The sequence below is a fragment of the Primulina tabacum genome, chromosome 5 (assembly GCF_025594145.1).
Source record: "Primulina tabacum isolate GXHZ01 chromosome 5, ASM2559414v2, whole genome shotgun sequence".
NCBI lineage: Eukaryota > Viridiplantae > Streptophyta > Magnoliopsida > Lamiales > Gesneriaceae > Primulina > Primulina tabacum.
The window spans coordinates 35,701,564-35,721,860 of NC_134554.1; the positions used below are offsets into that span (position 1 = coordinate 35,701,564).

At 36.5% G+C, this 20,297-nt stretch overlaps 1 protein-coding gene across 1 annotated transcript; it reads right to left on the reverse strand.

Annotated features, from left to right (window-relative positions):
- Nucleotides 1-9,958: 9,958 nt before the first annotated feature.
- On the reverse strand, nt 9,959-19,867 carry LOC142547481 (uncharacterized). The gene is made up of 20 exons (XM_075655804.1): nt 19,546-19,867; nt 19,389-19,423; nt 19,153-19,274; nt 18,435-18,524; nt 18,211-18,330; nt 17,926-18,009; nt 16,966-17,043; nt 16,638-16,763; nt 16,477-16,566; nt 15,783-15,818; nt 15,634-15,689; nt 15,303-15,450; nt 13,963-14,407; nt 13,759-13,850; nt 12,804-13,350; nt 12,444-12,579; nt 12,155-12,196; nt 10,515-10,665; nt 10,349-10,432; nt 9,959-10,261 (listed from the first exon to the last, which is right to left on the reverse strand). Exons 1-20 carry the CDS (start codon nt 19,806-19,808, stop codon nt 10,163-10,165), a joined length of 2,844 nt encoding a protein of 947 aa, XP_075511919.1. The 5' UTR covers nt 19,809-19,867; the 3' UTR covers nt 9,959-10,162.
- Nucleotides 19,868-20,297: the final 430 nt, after the last annotated feature.

The following is a 20,297-nucleotide window of genomic DNA, read 5'->3' on the forward strand; positions in this document are numbered from 1 at the left end:
ATTTTTTAGATTGAGATTGAGATTGAGAATAGTGAGGGCCTATAAGATATTTAAACAATTTGATTTAAATATATATGTATATGTAAATATCATTTTCCATATTTATTTTCAAAAAATTATCTCTATCGAAAACGAAAATAAATATTGCCCGACTAATTCCATGCGAATGTCTTTCATTGTGCTTTGTGTTGCTATTAACAGGGAGAGGTCACCCCTTTTTGTCTATTATTTGTTCCATAGATTTATACATTTTTATATGATACAAATCGACACAAGTACAAGTTCACTCCCCAAAAACTTTACAAACTTATATCTTAAAAAAACATTTTCAAACATCAGAATTTTAGTTGTCTTATTACGTGAAAATCCTGATATCATTTGGTAAAAAAATCTTGATTTCCTTGAAGAAGACATTTTATAGGTCGAAGAAAGATCGATACAAATTTTTGTTCGTTGAAAAATCATTTTTATAAAACTTATAGGATGTGAGGTCCCTCGTTAATCTTGTGTTAATGATCATACATACATAAACAACGGAAGAGAGTTTTAATTTCAATATTTTTAACTTAAAAATTTCAGTATGATCTCATCGCACGTGATACTGATCTGCGATTAGATACTTATCAAAATAAATTCCAAAATTTTCACAGCATTCACAAATAACATCCAAGTGCTCAACCACATCTTAATATACCAAATAAATACTCAGTGTTTTTAATATATAAAATGCAACTTTAATACTCCTCAAGCTTTGAATAAGGAGAGCATTCCAAGCTTGGACTATGAATAAGGGTGCTGTTCCTCGAGGCTTTAGTAAACAACTTTGCATGTTGCTAAACGCTAGTTTTTCAATAAGCTTTTCTCGAATTTTCTTTCGAATCAAATGACAATCAATTACTATGTGTTTTGTGCCCTCGTGGAGAATTGGCTTTGCAGGAATGTGAAGGGTACGGGTACCATTGCTATCACAATATAACTTGGTTAGCAAATTCAGTTGCACCCACCTCCCACTGGTAACACAAAGGCCAATAATCTAAACCATCTCACACGTAGTGTTAGCAATAGCCTGATACTCAGACTCTACGGTGGATTTGGAGATTCTAATTTGCTGATTGATCTAACAAAAATCAATGAATCCACGAGCTTTGTGCAATAACCAGAAACTGACTTACGAATCATTAGATAGCTTCCCCAATTAGAATCACACGAGGCTATAACTTGGCTTTTAAAAAAGAACAGCTCAACAAGCAAGATTGCTTGACCGAGGGAACCTTTCAAGTAAGACAAATTCGATATGCCGAATCAATATGAAACACCTCAGGTCTTGTAACAGTAAGATAGATCAAATGCCCAATAATCTTCGAAAAGAACCAGCATCTTCAAGCAAAGGATTATGCAATGCTGATATTCCAACACTTCTATCATATTCTTTGGTGGTTAGTATTAAATTTTGCTCCACAGGAGTATCACAAACCTTTGCAGGAGATAAACCCACATCAGGGATAAGTTCCATGGTATATATCCTTTGGTTTGATTCTAAAACCAATCAGACTCAGACCTGCCTGTTAATGGCGACTAGAAGGATTCCGATCGCCAACCCGTCGTGGCACTTATTGAAATGGTGAAATCAAGGAGATAAATCCGTCTATCTATTATCTGGAGAGTAAAGTGCATCTTGCGAGTTAAGAAAGACACCAGAACAAAACGTCGTAGGCTGAGTTGTAAACTTGACTCTCAGTTGGACTGCCCTATATACCACTCGCTAATGTCTTGCAAACTTTATGCTCAGTTGTTCGTTCCTGAGCATGATGTGAGTGTTTTAGGTGTTCCACATCGGCTAGATTACCTTGAACCAAAGTAATTTTTTTATATGGTTGATTTTTAAGTCATTCCAAGAGCCAAAGAGCAGTCTAAACTGTGTTATTTTTTCAGTTTAATTTGGCTTCTAAACACCACTGCTACCAATTTTTCTTCAAAAATATTCGAAAAAGAAAATGTGAACGTAAACCACAATGTTAGTGCATGAACTGAGAAAATCAAGAAAGATTGTAACAACACATGAAGGAGTCTCTCTAGATTTTCTATGAGAATATGGGTACTCACTCTTGGTCATATCGCCTACAGTGACAGTTTCGTGTCTCAGTTGATTAATCTCTTCTTATACCTCCGAGTTCTCATCGGCGATGAACTCCGACCTAACGTCCGGCCATGACTAAACCATCAACGATCTTGTGGGTGGGATCTTACATCAATGGAGTTCTTTTCATCTCTCTCATAGCAAGTGCAGAGATGGTCGACAAAGGTAAATGACTGGTTCAAATTGGATTGGTAGGCAAGTTGCTCACTGCCAGACTAGTTAGCAAAACAGCATTCATGGATACCATTAGTCAACTCTGGCAGGTAAAGGGATTGAAAATCAAAGCTTTTGCTCACAACCATTTTATTTTCACATATCTGGATGCAAAAGAGCTCGATCGCATGCTTGATATAGAACCCTGGAACTTTAATCGATCGCTTTTTCTCCTTAAATGTTTTGAAGGCTTTCCTATGGGTGATCTTGGCCCTTTTTTCACCACTTTCTTCTGGGTATCTCAGATATTGGTACTCTTATTGGCAACAAAATCGGGGAATGAACCTCGGTGGAATCAGATGAAAATAGCTGCTGCTTGGGACCATGTATACGGTTTTGGGTGAAGTTTGATATATCGAAATCTCTCATGTGGCTAATAAAACTCACATTGGGTCCAAAATATCCCTCTGTAGGCATCATTCTATGTTATGAAAGATTACTGGAGTTTTGCTATATTTGTGTTCTTATTGGTAATCAGAAAAAAGACTGTCCATCATAATACTACATGCCCGGAAGAAGCCAATGTAAATCATCCCTTTGAGCCATGGTTACGAGCGGAAGAAGACATGGTATCTTTATCCCCTGTGGACTTCTTGATTAATTCTCTAGCCTGTCAAATACTTCCATTAAGCCAGGTGGTCACAAATGCAGCTCTCGGATAGATGGTGGAATGGAATCTAGTGTTGATATGGCCATAGATAAAATGATCCATCAGTTCACCACATAAACAAACGAAGATCTACTTAAAATACTAGCAATGCTAATGCTCAAGCTGATAACAATTCGATGATTGAGCTCATCATCTCTAGAAAAGAGGAGGTTGCTCGGCAACCCCGCCAAACACCGTCAGTATCCTTTGTTGGAATGCTCGGGGGTTGGGGAACCCCCAGACATTAAATCGCTTCCGGATGACAATCAGGAAGTTTTCCCCAAATATAGTTTTTTAATCTAAAACTAAAGCTTCGCGTATTCGTATTTCGTTCTTAAAATATTTTTTGGGGGTTTTGAATGCTTTTGGTGTGGATAGTATAATAGCCGGAGTGGGGGATTGGCTATTTGGCTTTATTTTGGCATGATGAATAGCAAGTAGCTTTGAAAAGTTTTGGTCTAGGACATATTGACACGTTCATAACTGATACGATGGTGGTTCGTGGCGTTTTACAGGATTTTATGGTCATCCTACTCGGGGTCTTCGTAAGATGTCATGGAATTTGATACGTTGACTTCAATCCATGTTTACACTTCCTTGGCAACAACTAACAGGTCAAGTCTTGGTGGATGAAGTGCGAGAAGCACTATTTGACATTGTTAAGGATAAAGCCTCGGGATCAGATGGGTTCGGCTCCTTGTTTTTTATATCATCTTGGAACATTGTTGGTGAAGATGTTTGTGCTGCTGTTCTTGAATTCTTCTCTACTGACAGACTACTCAAGCAATGGAATCACTCCCTCATTGCCTTGGTACCGAAACAGGTTAATGCATCCACGGTGAATGACTACCGACCCATATCTTGCTGCACAGTATTTTACAAGATAATTTCGGAAGTGTTGGTTAACAGAATCAGGCAGGTCATTGGTAAACTGGTAGATGGGTCACAAGCTGCCTTTATTCACGGCCGTTCAATTGTTGACAACATACACTTGACACAAGAGTTACTTAGGAAATATGCGAGAAAGCGTGGTTCGCCGCGTTGCACATTGGAAGTTGATATCCAAAAAGCTTATGACACAGTGGATTGGGAGTTTCTAAGGGAGGTTCTAACGATTTTGAATTTCCCTTGCAGATTTGTTAACTGGATCATGGAATGTGTATCCACCACATCATATTCCATTGTTCTTAATGGTCAATACCATGGGCATTTTGGTGGCCAGAGAGGACTTAGGCAAGGTGACCCTTTATTCCCTTTCTTATTTACAATATGTCTTGAAGTTCTATCTCGCGCTTTGAAGCAAATGAGTCGATCTCCGACATTTGGGTTCCACCCAAAGTATCAGAACTTGTGTATTACTCACCTTGCATATGCGGATGATTAGTTGTTGTTCTCTCGAGGAAATGTTGTTAGTGTTTCATTGATTATGAGGTGTCTAAATGAGTTTGGGGATATGGCGGGTTTGCGAGTCAACCAAATTAATTCGAACATTTTCATGGCGAGCATAGATGGGGAAACCAAAAAGGAATTACTTCAACTCACTAGGTTTGGTCAAGGTGGTCTCCTTTTTCGATATCTTGGGATTCTCATAGCATTTACACGATTGAGAACATCATATTACAGTCTTCTGGTTGATGCAATTGCCTCAAAGATCAGTTCTTGGCCTCGGAATTTGTTATCATATGTAGGGAATGAGGAGTTAATAAGATCATTTGTGCAGGGTGTGGACTGTTTTTGGCTCTCGATCCTTCCGCTACTGTCCAGTATCATCCATCAGGTTTATGCCCTTTGCAGGAAGTTTGTATGGCCAACAAAACACCCACCAATTGCTTGGAAAATGTTATGCAGACCAATTAAGGATGGGGGGCTAGGAGTAAAGAACTTGGAAGCGTGGAACAAAGCGCTAATTAGCAAAAACATTATGGAAGATACACATGAATAAAGATAGCATGTGGATCAAGTGGGTGAATCACATGTATAATAAGTTTGGGAATGTCTGCTTTGCATTGACACGAGATGGTTCAAAAACAGGGCTCGGTGGAAGCTGTTATCAGTGCATTACAAAAATGGTTTGGTGATAATGGTGGGATGGGTGGTGCGTACAAATTTTTTATTGGAAGTGTGGGATTATGGCCATGGAAACCACTCCTAGCAAAATCAAGTATACTACCTAAACATCGATTCGCATTATGGATGTTTGCACACGGTAGATTCCTAACACGAGATAGGCTCGAATTTGTGGAAGAAAAAAATTGTGTGTTGTGTAATGTTGCTGATGAAAACATGGCGCGTCTGTTCTTCATGTGCCCAATTTCAGCGGGTATTTGGAATGGAATTCGTCAATGGCTTGGCATGGAAAAAATTATGGGTTCAAAAACGGCGGTACTCAAGGCATTTAGAGGTGTGTATTGAGGGAGCTCGACGTTGGCAAAGATGAGATGCTCGGCTCTTGCAGCTACGGTTTACCATGTCTGGAATGCAAGAAACCAAGAAACAGAATCATGTTTGAGAAGGAGAAACTAGATATTGACGCAACAATTAAGAAGATCAAAATCCTCTTACTTCGATGTTTTCCATATTCTATTGATGTACCTTAATTGCAGTTTAATTAGTTTGTTTGATTAGGAGTGATTTGTTGGGTTGTTTTATCTCCTGGAGTAGCCAAGCGTGGTTGTATAATTACTCTATTTACCTTAATAATGGAAGTAATTTCATTAAAAAAAATGAAATAGCCCATTTCTCTTAAGAGAATAGAGGATCAACTCGATGTCATCAATCAGTGGCAAATTTTGGCGAAGTTCTTGATCAGTGTTGCCTGCTGGACCTGGGTTACGATGGTCCAATTTTCACTTGGAACAACAAACAAAACCTGTGTGCTAACATCCAAGAACGATTGGATCGATTCCTAGCAAATTTACAATGGAAATCAGAGTTTCTGGAAGCTAGATTGACAAATCTAGATTAATTTGGATCGGATCATAAAATGCTAAAGCTTGATCTTTATTCACCAACAAGTACTGGTTTTTTTTCGCATCCCCGTAGTCACTCATTTAGATTTGAACTATTTTGCCGTATAGAGGAAATTTTTAAACAAATGCTGACAGATATTCGGAATTCAAATATGCCTTCATCGGCGATTACCACAAAAATTTCTGGATAAATTATCTGAACTTGGTGGACATTTGCAAACTTGGGGGAGTAGCACATTTGGCCAATTACCAAAACGAATCCGAAATCTTCAGACCAATATATCCCAACTGAATTCTACTCAAGTCAATGAGGATACTTAGCTATCTTTCCGTAGTATGGAAAACCAACTTGATCACCTACTGCTCTTAGAAGAAGCTTATTGAAAACAACGTTCCAGGGCGGATTGGCTTGCCGATGTATACAGAAATACAAAATTTTTTCATTATAAAGCTTCCATTCGTCGCAGAAACAATCGCATTAGGCTGACAGAAGCTGCTGAGGTACAATCAATTTTTATGCAATACATTCCATCTATTTTCACAACTCCCAACCCTTCGATTTCTACAATTGACATGGCATTATCTGGGATTGATGATCAAGTTACCGAATCCATGAGAATGTAGTTGGATACCCCTTGTACATCTGATGAAGTTCTTAAGGATTTATTTGGAATGACGCCATGGAAAGCCCCAGGTCCCGACGGATTCCATGGAGGCTTTTATCAAGAGAATTGGACTCTAGTTGGTGAGAATATTTCTTCTTTGTGTCTGAGGATTCTTAATAGGGAATTTTCTGTTGATAATTTGAACAATACATGTTTGGTGCTCATCCCAAAAATTAAGAATCCTCGTCTGGCTGCAAATTACAGCCATATTAGCCTTTGTAATGTGAAATCAAAAGTTGTGGCAAAAGCTATCTCTAATTGACTCAAGCCTTGTCTTAAATCCATTATTGATCTGGAGAAAAGTGGTTTTATTCAAGATCGCATTATCACTGATAATATAATGGTAGCTTTTGAATGTCTTCACACTCTGAGACGTAGAACTCGTGGGTGTGCAAGTCTCATGGCAATCAAATTTGATATGAATAAAATCTACGAGATGGTGGAGTGGAAGTTCTTATCAGCCATTATGCTCCGGATTTGTTTCTCAAACCAATGAACTTTTCGAATTATGGACTTTGTGCGAGCCACCGGATTTTTGGTACTCATAAATGGACAATCATCATCTTTTTCACACCAACTCGAGGCCTAAGACAAAGCTGCCCTCTGTCTCCCTATCTTTTTTTTTTTTACTATGTACGCTAGGAACCATGGCCGTCACAATGCTCCTACTATTTAACATCTCTTTTTTGCTTATGATACTCTATAGTTTGGGAAAGTTGATCGTGCTACCTGAGAAAATCTTCAAGAAGTCCTTCACATTTATGAAGTGGAATCTAATCATTTCATAAATCTAAATAAGTCCAGCATTGCATTCAACCCTGAAAGAATTATTGCGCATAAAGTAACAGGAAATACGTATTAAAAATGGTATATTAGAATTGGGTGTTGTGCTCGGTGTTGTCAACACGGCACACAACACAGCAGCGGAAATTTATTACTTAACACGGATATAACTTTACTAAATAAATACTTGGGTTCAGATCATGCACAAGTACAAAGACTTGTGCGATGCCTCATGGCAAAAATTTCACTAGAAAACTTATGTAAATCGTTCACACCACAAACGATACTAGTGAAAGAAACAAAGCTAAATTCCTTGACACTCCAAGGAATCAAAATATGCATACAAAAACTCAAATCAAATCTAGATGCATAAATCAAACATGTATTGCTTGAACATCAAATGAAATCACTCTTCGATCAACACTTTGCGTCAGTGTTGTTCTTGAGTGTTGGCAACACCAATTGACAATACGATCACACGATAGACGAACCACCCTTGCTTCGTATGCAAATCTCCAAGACCTGAATATGTTCCACCAAAGCTCCGGTCGCCGTCAAGGTATATTTGTGCCACACCCATTATTGATAATTAATTGACCCTCATATATATAGTCTCTTCTTTGACCTAAATCTTCATGGATCCTTCACACCTATAAACAAAGAAATTAGAGTTTAATAGGAATCAAACTCTAATTTAAAGACAATACCTTATATCTTATAGATAATTTTCCAACTAAATTGAATCATGATAGGATATATTATTTTTTGGAAAACAAATCTATTAAATTTGTCGTGCAAAATCAAAATAATATCTTAAATGAATTCAGAATACAATATTCGTTTCAAACCCAAACTCTCTCTTGATATGCAAGAGATGGCTTTCTGTACACTGGCCATGCGCCAGAATATTTTGTGCGATGCTCAAGCAACAACTTTTTGCGGAAATTATGCACAGTGTGGCGGAAACTGCATGGATGGAAAAGTAAGTTATTCTCCTTAGGTGGACGCGAAGTTCTGATCATGGCTGTTGCACAGGCCATTCCAACTTATACAATGAGTTTATTTCGACTCCCTCTATCTCTTTGCAAAATTCTTTGGAGTATGATAATAAATTTCTGGTGGGGAGCCACAGGTAATGAGAAGAAAATTCATTGGCACTAGTGGCAGCTCATGTGCTACTCAAAATCTCAAGGCGGTATGAGATTTCGTGATTTCATATCTTTTAATAAAGCTTTATTGGCAAAACAAGCGTGGCGCATTCTTAACAAGCCGGAATCTATGGCAGCACAGATTTACAAAGCCAGGTACTTTCCATTGGGATAATAGGAAGTGCCGATTGGAAATAACACATTGTGTATGGCGTAGCTTATTATGGGGCCGAGATCTCTTGTTGAAAGGGATACGCTGGAGAATTACCAGTCCAAAATTGTTTAGACCTATTGTGAACCCCAATCATGATCAATCCCAGTTAAAAGTTGATCTTTTGACTTCCAATGGGGACTGGAATTGGCCAATGGTGGAAAGCATTCTTTGGGAAGTGGATTGTACTAAAGTTAAACGATTACCGATTTGTAGTAGATCAGGTCAAGATAAAAATTTTTGCAACTATGCTCTTAAAGGTTATTACACAGTCAAGAGTGGCTATTTTCTGGCGCAGGAGAATGATGAATCGGACAGCAACGGCCTAAGATGCGGACTAACTACAGGTCTTGGGAAGATGTGGAAATTACTGCTGCCAAACAAACTCAAGATACACATGTGGTGTATCCTTTTCAATGCTTTGCCACGGATTTAATCTTGTTTGCCAAGGTACAAATGTTGATTGTTTGTCCCAGATGTAATTCACAACCAAAAGATATTATCCATACATTTTGGTCAAGTATTCATGTTCGGAAATTATGGAAGTTAACCTCGATTTGGTCAATCATTCAAAATTTTCGTAGGGGTTCATTTTGTGATCTATTTTGTCTTATTGTTGAGCATGGCAAAGGAACCTTGGTTCATGTGTCGATTTGTTGGAACCTATGGGTAGCCCGAAACAGCATGGTCTTTAATTATACAAATGAATCCTTTGCTGACATTCTTGATATGGGTGGATCGAATTGGGACCAACCGTGGAACTCTAAAGGTTGCAACAGTCTTGAATTCAAAGGATTACTTTGGGATTGGCATAGGGGTCGGGACTTAAATAGCCATGTTTATTTTGCTGAAGGGAGATGTTTGTCTGGTAGGTTCTCTCCACGCATAGCTGAACTTATCGCGATGCAGGTAGGAGTTGAGAGAGCTTTAGCTTCTATGACGTCTGAGTGGATAGTGGAATCAGACGCTCTCAATGTTTTTCTTGCGATTCAGAACCCTGCTCCATTCTCTCTGGATGAACCCATCGCGGAGTCTATAAGTAAGGAAATGCACTCTTGCATCTACAACTCAACTCCTACACTGTCCAAGATCTGCAAACAATGTTGCTCACGCTTTCAAAGTTCTTCTAGCGATTGTTAATGCAATGCGTATTCTGCTAAAAAAAAAACAATGCAAGTGCATGTACGCGATGAGATATTCTCATATGGGCCTCCCTCAGTCGGTTTTCACTGTATGCTACAATGAATGACAATTTTACCACAAACATTTGAGCCTAAACATCGAAGTTTTTGAAAACCAGAACGATAATTTAATCGAGCATCGTATCTAATGAAAGTGTCATCAACTAGGCCATCCCGAATCAGAAACGGATGAATTACTAAGACAGTCACATAATATAGTACAATGATGACAAAAATATCATCAAGTCGATTAGAACAAGACCGACTGTGTCGAATACAAATTTTGGAGCAAATAATCCCCACACCTGCAACAAATAAAAGGTTCAAATTTCGTTATGAGTAAACGTACACACATATTAAAGTGCAAGAAAATCCCACATAGGAGAAAATACCATCAAATGCCGCCGGTGAATTGTGACGCATAACATTGTCAATGTGAATGTCACCGCAGAAATTAGTCCATATATTAAATACACCTGAAACATGATTGGAGCTGTAAGCAATTGCATAGAACCAACTAAAGTAACTTAAACTTAAGGTTTTTTGCTAGACATTTACTTGGCACAATCTCATAGAAAATACTTGTTTGCTCTGCCCCTTCTGTGTAGCAACAAGAAGCGGAAGCCCACAAATAGGTAAAATGTGAGAAAAACCAAATGTCTCGATGGTAAGAAGAATAGCTTGACGGATAAGGTTGAATTCATCAAACCTGGGACATAAGAAAATTGTTGATCACAAATTCAATACAAAACTAACCTTTTCCTCGCAGAGAAGAGATATGGCTCTTAACTTTTGTGAAGTGCCACATCACCACCCTCTAAAATTGTTCAAATCAAATGATACAAGAGTAATATCGAAATCCGATAACATAGAGCGCCAAAGTCACAAAATAGCTAACATATAAGACCAAAAATGCAATTTTTCCTAAAAGACGACAATATAGTCCATTCATAAGTGTGTTTCACTAACATCACCAGACACAGATTTGAATCACACTTAAATCGATAAATTATTAGTCTCTTTGGTGCTCAAAGAAGTAAAAACACAAAATAGAGATTGGAACAGACTATAAATGCTACAAGTTACATAAATTCTTAAAATAGTCCAAAATTGAGAAAATAATAAGAGACGATTGCAGCGAGTAAATAAAACTTCTAAACCAAAATAAAAAATCTAAAAAGCAATAAATTAAATTAGCATAAAATTGCAAGTGAATCAATTTTGTTGGATGTGATGAACCGATTTAAAATCTTAAAATGTCTATATAAACATAAAAATTAAAATGCTAAGTTACAATAAAAGGAATAAATATGTAAACAAATTAAATAAATATAAATTTTCTAATTATGCAACAAGCAACATAAATTCTTTCATTTGAGCATGAAGAAAACTGTCCCCGAATTACCATATTAATCATGCATTTTATGAAATATATTGAAAAAAAATTTAAACTCAATTGCACTTTCAACATATTTTATTATCTTAATTTTTGGATAGTTTAAAGAATTCTGCAACACCTTGCATACTTTCAAGTTTCAACGCAATTTAGATTTTCCCATCTAATTTTCCAGAGTTTTTTTAACTTTCCGTTTAATATAATTGATAAATTTCAATCAATTTTATATTTTTAATCACATTCAAAGTTTCTTTCAGCATATCTCAACCGTAATATTTCAGTTGAATCAGTTGATAACCTGGCATTTACACCTGCTGATGACTTAATGTCACTTCTAATTATTTACCAAATGTCCACCCCCTTTGAGCGTCTTTATTCTGTTTTAATTATTATGATATTCTTCATTATTTTCGAGTCCTTTCACATATGCCTTCAGCATATTTGAGATCTTTCTTCATTTTTGGCATTTTTGAAAATTGTTGTCATATCATTTCAGCCATTTTTTTATTTTTCCAGTCAAATATCCATATGAACGAAACTGAGACATGCATTACCTTAGGGAGTAAACCGAAACCAATATTGAATATCAAGAATCATAGTGAAACATTATTTTCAGAAAAAGAAAACGTTGCCATAAGTCAATCACATGCGTGTCACAGCCTCTTTACCAATAATAAAAATCGACAAAGTTGGAAAAAAACTAACAGCAATAAATTATTTAGTGCAAGGATTGAATTGACACTAGTTAATGAACAACAAAATTGATTTACCCTTTGAGAAAGGGTACATAGAATGTGCTTACCCAATAAATGCAGCAGCATATCTAAGGCCATCAAAAGCACACCTGCATCAAGTTTTTTGCAGGTGAATATTATTAAACCCAAGTATTTGTTAACAAAAAACAAACTATAAATCAATTACAGATCATGAATCAAAGAAAACTAGCAAAAAGCTCGAATCATTTCTTTCTAAGAATTAACAAAGATGCTGCCACACCGCTGAACTTTAGTAACCATGTAAGCTTATATCGTCCGGTATCCGGTATATTCAAATATGTGCTCGATTCTTTAAAAGAGTGTAAAGCATCTTACCAATGACCTGTACTGAAAAACATGCATACAGAAAAAAGGCTCCATTGGGTGACGGGAAGTGCATAAGAAATCGAAGATCCAGAACAAGATTTATCTGCCCTCTGTTCTAATGTCATCAACCTGGTCAAACACCATCCTGTAGAGAACACGTTTAAATGCAAACATATCGGTAACCCAAACGCGCAGGGAAAACTTTCAACAAACCATGTCCACAAATGGAGAATACATTTAGCAAAAACAGCCCATCAAATCATAGAAAATACAAATGAATTGGATTACATAATCGCAATGTAGTTCAACCATAAAAGTTGGTTAAACTTTGTTATTTCCAGAAATAAAGCTGTATGGATTAACATTCACCTCCAATAAAAAATGCTAAGAAAACCAAGGGGCCTTGTTTTCCAGATAGAACGATGATAGTTGGACTCCATACCGACAACAAGGCCAATGCTTTAACAACTGTTCTTTCTTCCCAATTAGAAGTTCTCTTCCTATCAAGGAGTAGACTAATGGCAACTAATGACAATTGCAGTAGTCCAGCAGCATAGGTCACCCGAGGAATGGAGTTTCCTTTCATAATCTCAGGCACCATTTGCAGATTTACCATGCTGCTCTCTGAAGCCCAATGTAAGGGTATGAGTATAAAGTTAAATAAAGTTCCTATAGTAACATACTTCAAGATCCCCTGAGAGAAGTAAGCAATGCTCTTGTATTGCAGAAATGCCAAAACTATTAAACTAAATACTGGCAGAATTTCAGACACATGCACCCATATCGGAGAGTCGTCGCCAATTCCTGTCGTCTTTGAAGGATCTAACTTTAAGAACAAAGAACTGACAGCCTGCTTCAATTGCCCGAGTTCGATGCCAATTCTGATCAAAGGAAGTAAAATACAAAGAACAAGTGCCTGCAGGATTAATTAACAAATACTAAGCAATCATTCTAACTCTATCCTTCTACAAAGTGCAAAACAAGAAGAATAAACATGAGAATAGTTATTGACAAAGAATATCGATCTTATGAAACAGGATGAAACATTATCCATGTCTTATCAGCAATCATCACAGTAAGCGCATATTTCATATATTGATGGGACATAAACAATGCACATACTTTAATTAACAAATACTAAACAATAATTCAACTCCTACAAACTGCAAAACAAGAAGAATAAACTTGAGAATAGAACAGAAGCTTATTGAAATGAAGAAGATCGATCTTATGAAACAGGATGAAACATTATCCAAGTTTTATCAGCAATCATCACAGTAAGCACATATATCTTATATTAATGAGACATAAACAACACACATACTTCAATTAACCTCATCTTTTTCATTGCTGCACAGCGTAACTGAAGAATTACAATAGTTGCCAAAAGAAAACCAGCCACTCTGCCTTCTTCCACTGCATCTCAAAGTGAAATAAAATGAGCACAAAATCCAAAAACAAGACACAGGTGATTTCTGGAAATAGATGCCCAGAAAGCCAAAAAGATTGCACCAGATTTGGAGCTTACAAATGTAACTGTTAGAAAGAAAACTGCATGCACGAATCAGCACCAAAATAATAGCAAAATTCACTCCAAAGAAACTCTTAAGATCACCGCAGAATTGAGAATGAAGTTCACATAGCTTTTCCAATCTCTTGATGAAAAACGAATGCAGAAAAATCGAACACAGCATGATGCCGAAACCTATGCCCATCATCTTCAGATTAAACTCGGTCCAGCTGGATCGTGCTAGTTCAGCAACGCTTGACAAAAACAGCGAATATGCATCAATCTGCTTTTTGACCGAAGGCAATGATGCAAAACATCCCTGACTCTTGTCTATTGAAGAATTCTTTGAAGTGACTGCCCAAAGCTCTTGCGCCTTAGCATACAGCTCTGAGACATGCAACAAATCTTTGTCCGAAAATCCAATTAATGACAAAGACGAGTAGACATCAATGTATTTTTTTACCTACATTAGTAAATCCCGTGTCAAAGAAGAAAGTTTCAAATTCTTCCTTACAAAGGCTATAAATATAACATTTTTTCTTCCAACTTCAGGTAAAGTTCGCATGAATAGAGTAAACCAGAAAACTTATCTGAAACCAATGTTGCGCGAAATCGATAAACCTACTACTTAAACAAACAAAAAACAAGGCGATGACCCACTTGTTTATGCATATGTAAAGTAAGGTCCTGTGTATCCTTAATCACTAATCTTGATCTAAAGTGAAACAAAAACGAAACGAACAAACATTTATCAGATAAGAGTTCCAAACTTGCCCGTTAAGTAGAGCATCAGCATAGGTCCTCATGAGCACTAAAATTTCTGAAACTGACAATTTGAGAGATGTTGTGATTTTGTGTATTTGTACAGCAGACACATGGGATAAAAGAACAACTGCATCCTATAAAAGTATTATGGCAAGAAAGTATGATGATAACCATCCTGTCAAACAAAGGTGCACCGATATGCATCATACACATGCTCGTTTCAAAAAGGTGGACATTTTAAAGAACGGACGACAAATAAAAAAATTTGGAACAAATGTTAAAAAATGTTGATGTGTATTGGACATAAAAGTCAAGTTTTAATAAAGGAAATTGTTTATTCAGTATGATCTTACACAAGCAAGTCCTACTAAGCAGGTGCTTTCCATAAATACACGGTAGCTACACTTGGACTTAAGTCTGTCAACAGATTCATAGGTTCATGACCACCGTAGTCCAAAAGTTAAGTTGATGGAAAAGAAATATTTATTTGTTTGAGTTAATTATAAGATCCTAAAGCTAAACATAGTTCTGGTATTGTATGAAGAGTAAAAAGTGTTACAGTCTGAAGACAAAAAGAGTGAAGAAAGCTTTACCTGCCAAGAATTAATGCAGAGCACATTAACATAATTTTGCATCCAAGTGTCAACTTCTGATGCCCTTTGATCACTGCAAGGCATTGAGTGTGGCATATCCCATGCACTTCCAGCTAAGGAAAACAGTTCCGAGTCAACTCGCCCAATGCTGAAGATAGTAACGGTCAACCTTATCATTAACTGTTCAAAAAAAGAACTCTCTAAACCAACTGAATATCGTAATACGCAGCACAACTCTAGCAAGCTACCACGTTCTCGTACATGGATACAATATCATAAAACTTTACCAACGAAGTTTAAAATAAAATAGAAAAACCATATAGCACTATACCTTCCAAAAGGAAAGGGAAGACCAAGAAGAGCAGAAATTGTGACTGCAAAATCAAGCTGAAAAATAAAAGAGTGGGATGAGTGAAGTTCCTAGGATGAAGTTGTGCTTAGGAAATCTTGAGCACATGGAGGTGAATCAAATTAACAGACCTGTTGAATGGAGTAAATGCAAATCTTCTTTTCATGCTGAAATTACAACAAAAACATATAAATATGCAGGATTATATATTCTCGCATTTATGAGGCTCTTGAAGACGTTAAAATAATTGATAATGGAGAAAGTTGAATATGACAGTAAGCAACAATGAATCCACATTTTAAGGGTTGGGAAAAAATATGTCAATGAGATTTTGGCCTCATAATTGGACCAACTGAGTTGGAGAAAATATATGGCATACTTCGTACTCAGACCCATCAAAAGATCGGAGAGGGCTGATGGATGTTCTTTTCTTTTACAGTTGATAAATGCAAAAAAGATCCTTCGCTTTTAAAAAATATTGTCAAGTAATTTTGGTGAACAGGAGAACAAGTTCAGAAGTAGAGTTGAGGATGCCCTTTTTATGTGCTGATTCAAAAAGATACAAGGTTTTCTTAATTTTACATTTGAAGACATCTCGGAAAATCCTTCTACCTAACAGCAACATAATTATGTGGGTGTTGGGAAAATGGTGGTGGAAGGATTCAAACATCAGGCGGAGAATATGACCACGGTAGTTTTACTGCGCTGCATGATTACTGTAGAATAAAGCTCATCCACAAGGACTGATCATCAGCTTTGTAAACTTCTAGTAAATTTCAAACTGTTCATCCTATACCCAAATTTTCTTCAGAGAATATTCCATACCGTGTCTAATTTGCATGACAAACTATCAACTGCCGCTTGCTGAGGAGTTGGAGGCTTCTTTAAACTCAGTGCAAAAATCGCTGTTTCCACCTAAACAATGTTCTAAATAAAGTTCTTGATGGCTATAATTAATTAGCAAAAGATTTTAGAAGATGAAATACCTCTTCAGCAGTGCCTCCACCATGATCACCATTTAAGGTTTGCCCATGATCACCCATGACAACAAGCATTGTATTTTCATGTAATCCACCTGGTCTACTTTCGTTCTCCAGCACTCCAACCACTTCCTAAATTAAAATAAGAACTTTTTATTATGGTCTCAGAAGAAATGTCAGAAAATAAGGGTTGCCCTGAACATAGTTTTAGGAATGTCGAAGAGCATGGCACTTGAATTGAAAGACAAGGATTATAAAACAAGAGGCACTATATGCGATTCCATCCGTTTAGTCGCACTTCTGTAATTAATTAAAAATTAAATCAACTAACTACCTTTATGATTTCGTTGTACTGCTGCAACTTTTCGACCATTGGGACAGAGTCAACACCAAATATGTGCCCAGCATGATCCTGGATCATATACAACGAAACAAAAAAAAAATCAAAACTATAGGTTGATGGTCTCATGAAAATCAAAAGCTGAGTTTTTCAGTTATGGCACAAATTTATTTCGATGTCAAAATAAGAAAGATCACTTATGCAGGCCAGTAGGAAATGGATTCCAAGTCACATTGAGATCGTAAATGAAACAGAGATGATAAATGCAGCAACATCATAAAATATTTATTGTTGTCGCAATTTTTGCAAACTTGACAGCTTCCATTCATGCAAAATTTAGTACCATGGCCTTGGGTGTTCAGGTCTTTTAGCTCCTTAAAACAAACCAAGTTCAGGTCTTTTAGCTTCTTAAACCAAACCAAATCTATAGATTAGGTGCAAGGTTCTGTTGATGTATCTAGCACTGAAAATTAAATTAAGAACAAATTTCATCCCAGGGAGAGCATAAAAAATTTAAATATCAGAATTATTATGAACACTCTCGAAATTCTAGACAAATGCTGGTGAGAGAGCCTGACACCAAAACATGTGAATAACAGTGCTAGTAGAAATCTATGTTTGAGGTGCATACATTGAAAAACTATGGGTTGCACCTTTTAAATTTTCCTTCCAATAATTTTTCAGTAAGCAGCCACAATAGGTGGCCCACCTGGGTTATCCAAGCTCTGATTATTCCCTAGATAATTAAATATTATCAGCATTTTTAATTTATACTAGATAATTATCAGCATTCTTAGTTTATATTTTCTATCTTCTCCTACTTAGACGAGAAATAGAAAATATATGGGCTTGATATAGAGTTGAAAATTACAACAAGATATTCTCTCTCCTGAACTAACAAAACACAATAGGGAAATGGAAAATTGAAGAAAAATAATGGAGAAAGAGGCTTACCACACCTAGAAAATGAGCTATCAATACATCCCAATTATCTTCATATAGGGAAGGAAGCAAGTTTGTGATGCACCCATTGTCCACCTGGCATAGAAAACAATATGAAGAATTCAAAATCCAAGAAGAACTGTGGCAAAAAAAATCCAAGAACAAGCAGCAAACGTGGGCAAAAAATTAACTCTTATATAGGAATTTAGATAGAAGGTCAACTTTAACAATACAAATACATCTTATGACCATAGTGAATGTCTGGATAGGTATGAAGGTTTACCAAAAGAAAAATACCGTGTGAAGATCTTTAACATTAAACGAAGGGAAGGGATAGGATGAGACAAAATGGTCAGGAAATAATTGCACCCATGTGTCATCCCCCATCACTACTACTCGCTTTCCATTTTGAACCATCTACAGAAGATAATGAGGAGCTGAGGTGATTGCAAGAACAAGAAAAAAAATGAATAAAGCATTCCCATCTCGTGATAAAAACTATGTGCAGCATAGGGGATGACCTGATGTATCAAGTTATCTTCAACAATTGCTGGTGCACCAAAGCTATTTCCTACGTCGATAAACGTTGGAAGTCCACCAGTGGTCAAGCCCTAAAAGGGAAAAAGAACGGTAAATATTACGTCAAGGTGTATTTCAAGTGTAAGGTACGGAGGAACCACAATTTGGCTACTCTGGTAATTTTGCTCGTCTGAGAATCAAATTAGAAATTTCAAAGTCAAAACTTTGTTCTGAACACAATACGTGGATGATAAATTTCAATATGATAGATAGTAGATAAACCGGACAAAACAAAGATATCAAAATGATGCTACAAGATAACTTTTACAAGGCAGCAAAAATCCTTGAGTAGATAATCAAGGATTCAATTTCAAAATAACAATTGAGGGAAGGTTCATTGAAGTTCTGTTTAATTAAAGTTAGGAATTAATATGAAGAAGTTAAGTGGCAAAGTGCATGTGATTCATTGAAACCATATTCAAGCAGTTGAACTCCGGTTCCAAAATCATAACCATGGCAGGCCTCCACATGTGGGCCATTCATAACTATGTTCAGTAAGAAAAATTTCAAATGAAATTTTTTTCATTTCGTTCCACACATATTCCTCTCCTTTTTCTGAATTTCTCTTGATAATCATTCCTTTATCACTTTACCACTGCAGAAATGATAACCATATCCAGTCATTGCTTTTCCCAAAATGTAAAACAACATAGTTTTCACCTTTAGACGCTGCAAACTGGTGGTAGGCGGGTCTGCTATAGCCTTGAAAATTTTGGCCGTAGATTGGTTCTGACTAGCATATTCATGAAGAACCTGTAACTTATCCATCCATGGTTTCTTCTCTGGTATAAATAACAGAATTAAACAAACAAATAAACAACAGGAACAGTAGCATCAGCCAACTCAAGCACAAAAAATCAAATCCAATTTAATTTCGAATTGTATAAAGCACTTGCCTGGAAAAAATGAACTTGGAGCGACAAAATCAAACCTGTTTGGACGAAGTTCGAGCTTAGATTCAAATGATGGCTTTCACAATCATAAAACCAAAATTTAAAAAAAACAAAGCAATTTTCGTATCATTAAATTGAAAAGATGGATCATACAAAACACCTTAGAGCATCAAGAACGATAATAACAAGGCGATTTACTGCAGGTTTGTTCCAACAAGCACTTCCATTTTGCTGTGGAGGAAAGCAGGGAGACTGGAGAACGTCACCGCATTGGCTATACTGAGAGAGCTCGGAGCGAGTAAGAAGGAAACCTCGCGTAAACAACAAAATGGCGAATCCGTGAATCACCATCATACTTAGGAAGACGCAGCAAGCCCATTTTCGGCTACCCCGATTCTCCGTCCTCTCAAATGCAGCCGCCATCGCGTGAGAGCGTCTCGTAATTTTTTGTTTTAGAGTACTTAACGAGCAAGAAGCATAGAAAATACATGTAAACAATTATTTGAAAATATATATATATATATATATAAGTAACAAATAATATATAATATTTATATATTATTATATTACATGCCACATCGCTAGCAGCTCATTGTACATTTTAAAATGATCAATTCATACTAAAAATTATTCTAATTTTATTAAATTATTTTTTCTATCTTTATTAGTATTGTTTAGAATATAAATCATTTTAAGTTTTGGTAATGACAATATCAGCATCGAGCTGTTTCAAGAGTTCATTTGTTAATTTGTTTGACCGAAATAAGTTCTCAATAAAGTACACAAGTCATATTGCAACCGGTCAGATATTAACAAATCAATGTGAATACTTTAACTTGAGTTGTTCAAAGACTACAGTTTTCGTACTTAGTTATGTTCAGTGGTACCGTGAAACTATCATTCAATAATATT

Bases quoted from the DNA above. Each gene is read 5' to 3' on its own strand.
- LOC142547481 (XM_075655804.1), bottom strand. From the start codon at position 19,808: ATGGCGGCTGCATTTGAGAGGACGGAGAATCGGGGTAGCCGAAAATGG. The intron at 15,690-15,782 runs GTCTGTTAATTT...TTTATTTTTCAG, and splicing joins GCATTTACTCCATTCAACAG to CTTGATTTTGCAGTCACAAT. The intron at 10,262-10,348 runs GTATTTTCTCCT...TATTTGTTGCAG, and splicing joins TTCACCGGCGGCATTTGATG to GTGTGGGGATTATTTGCTCC.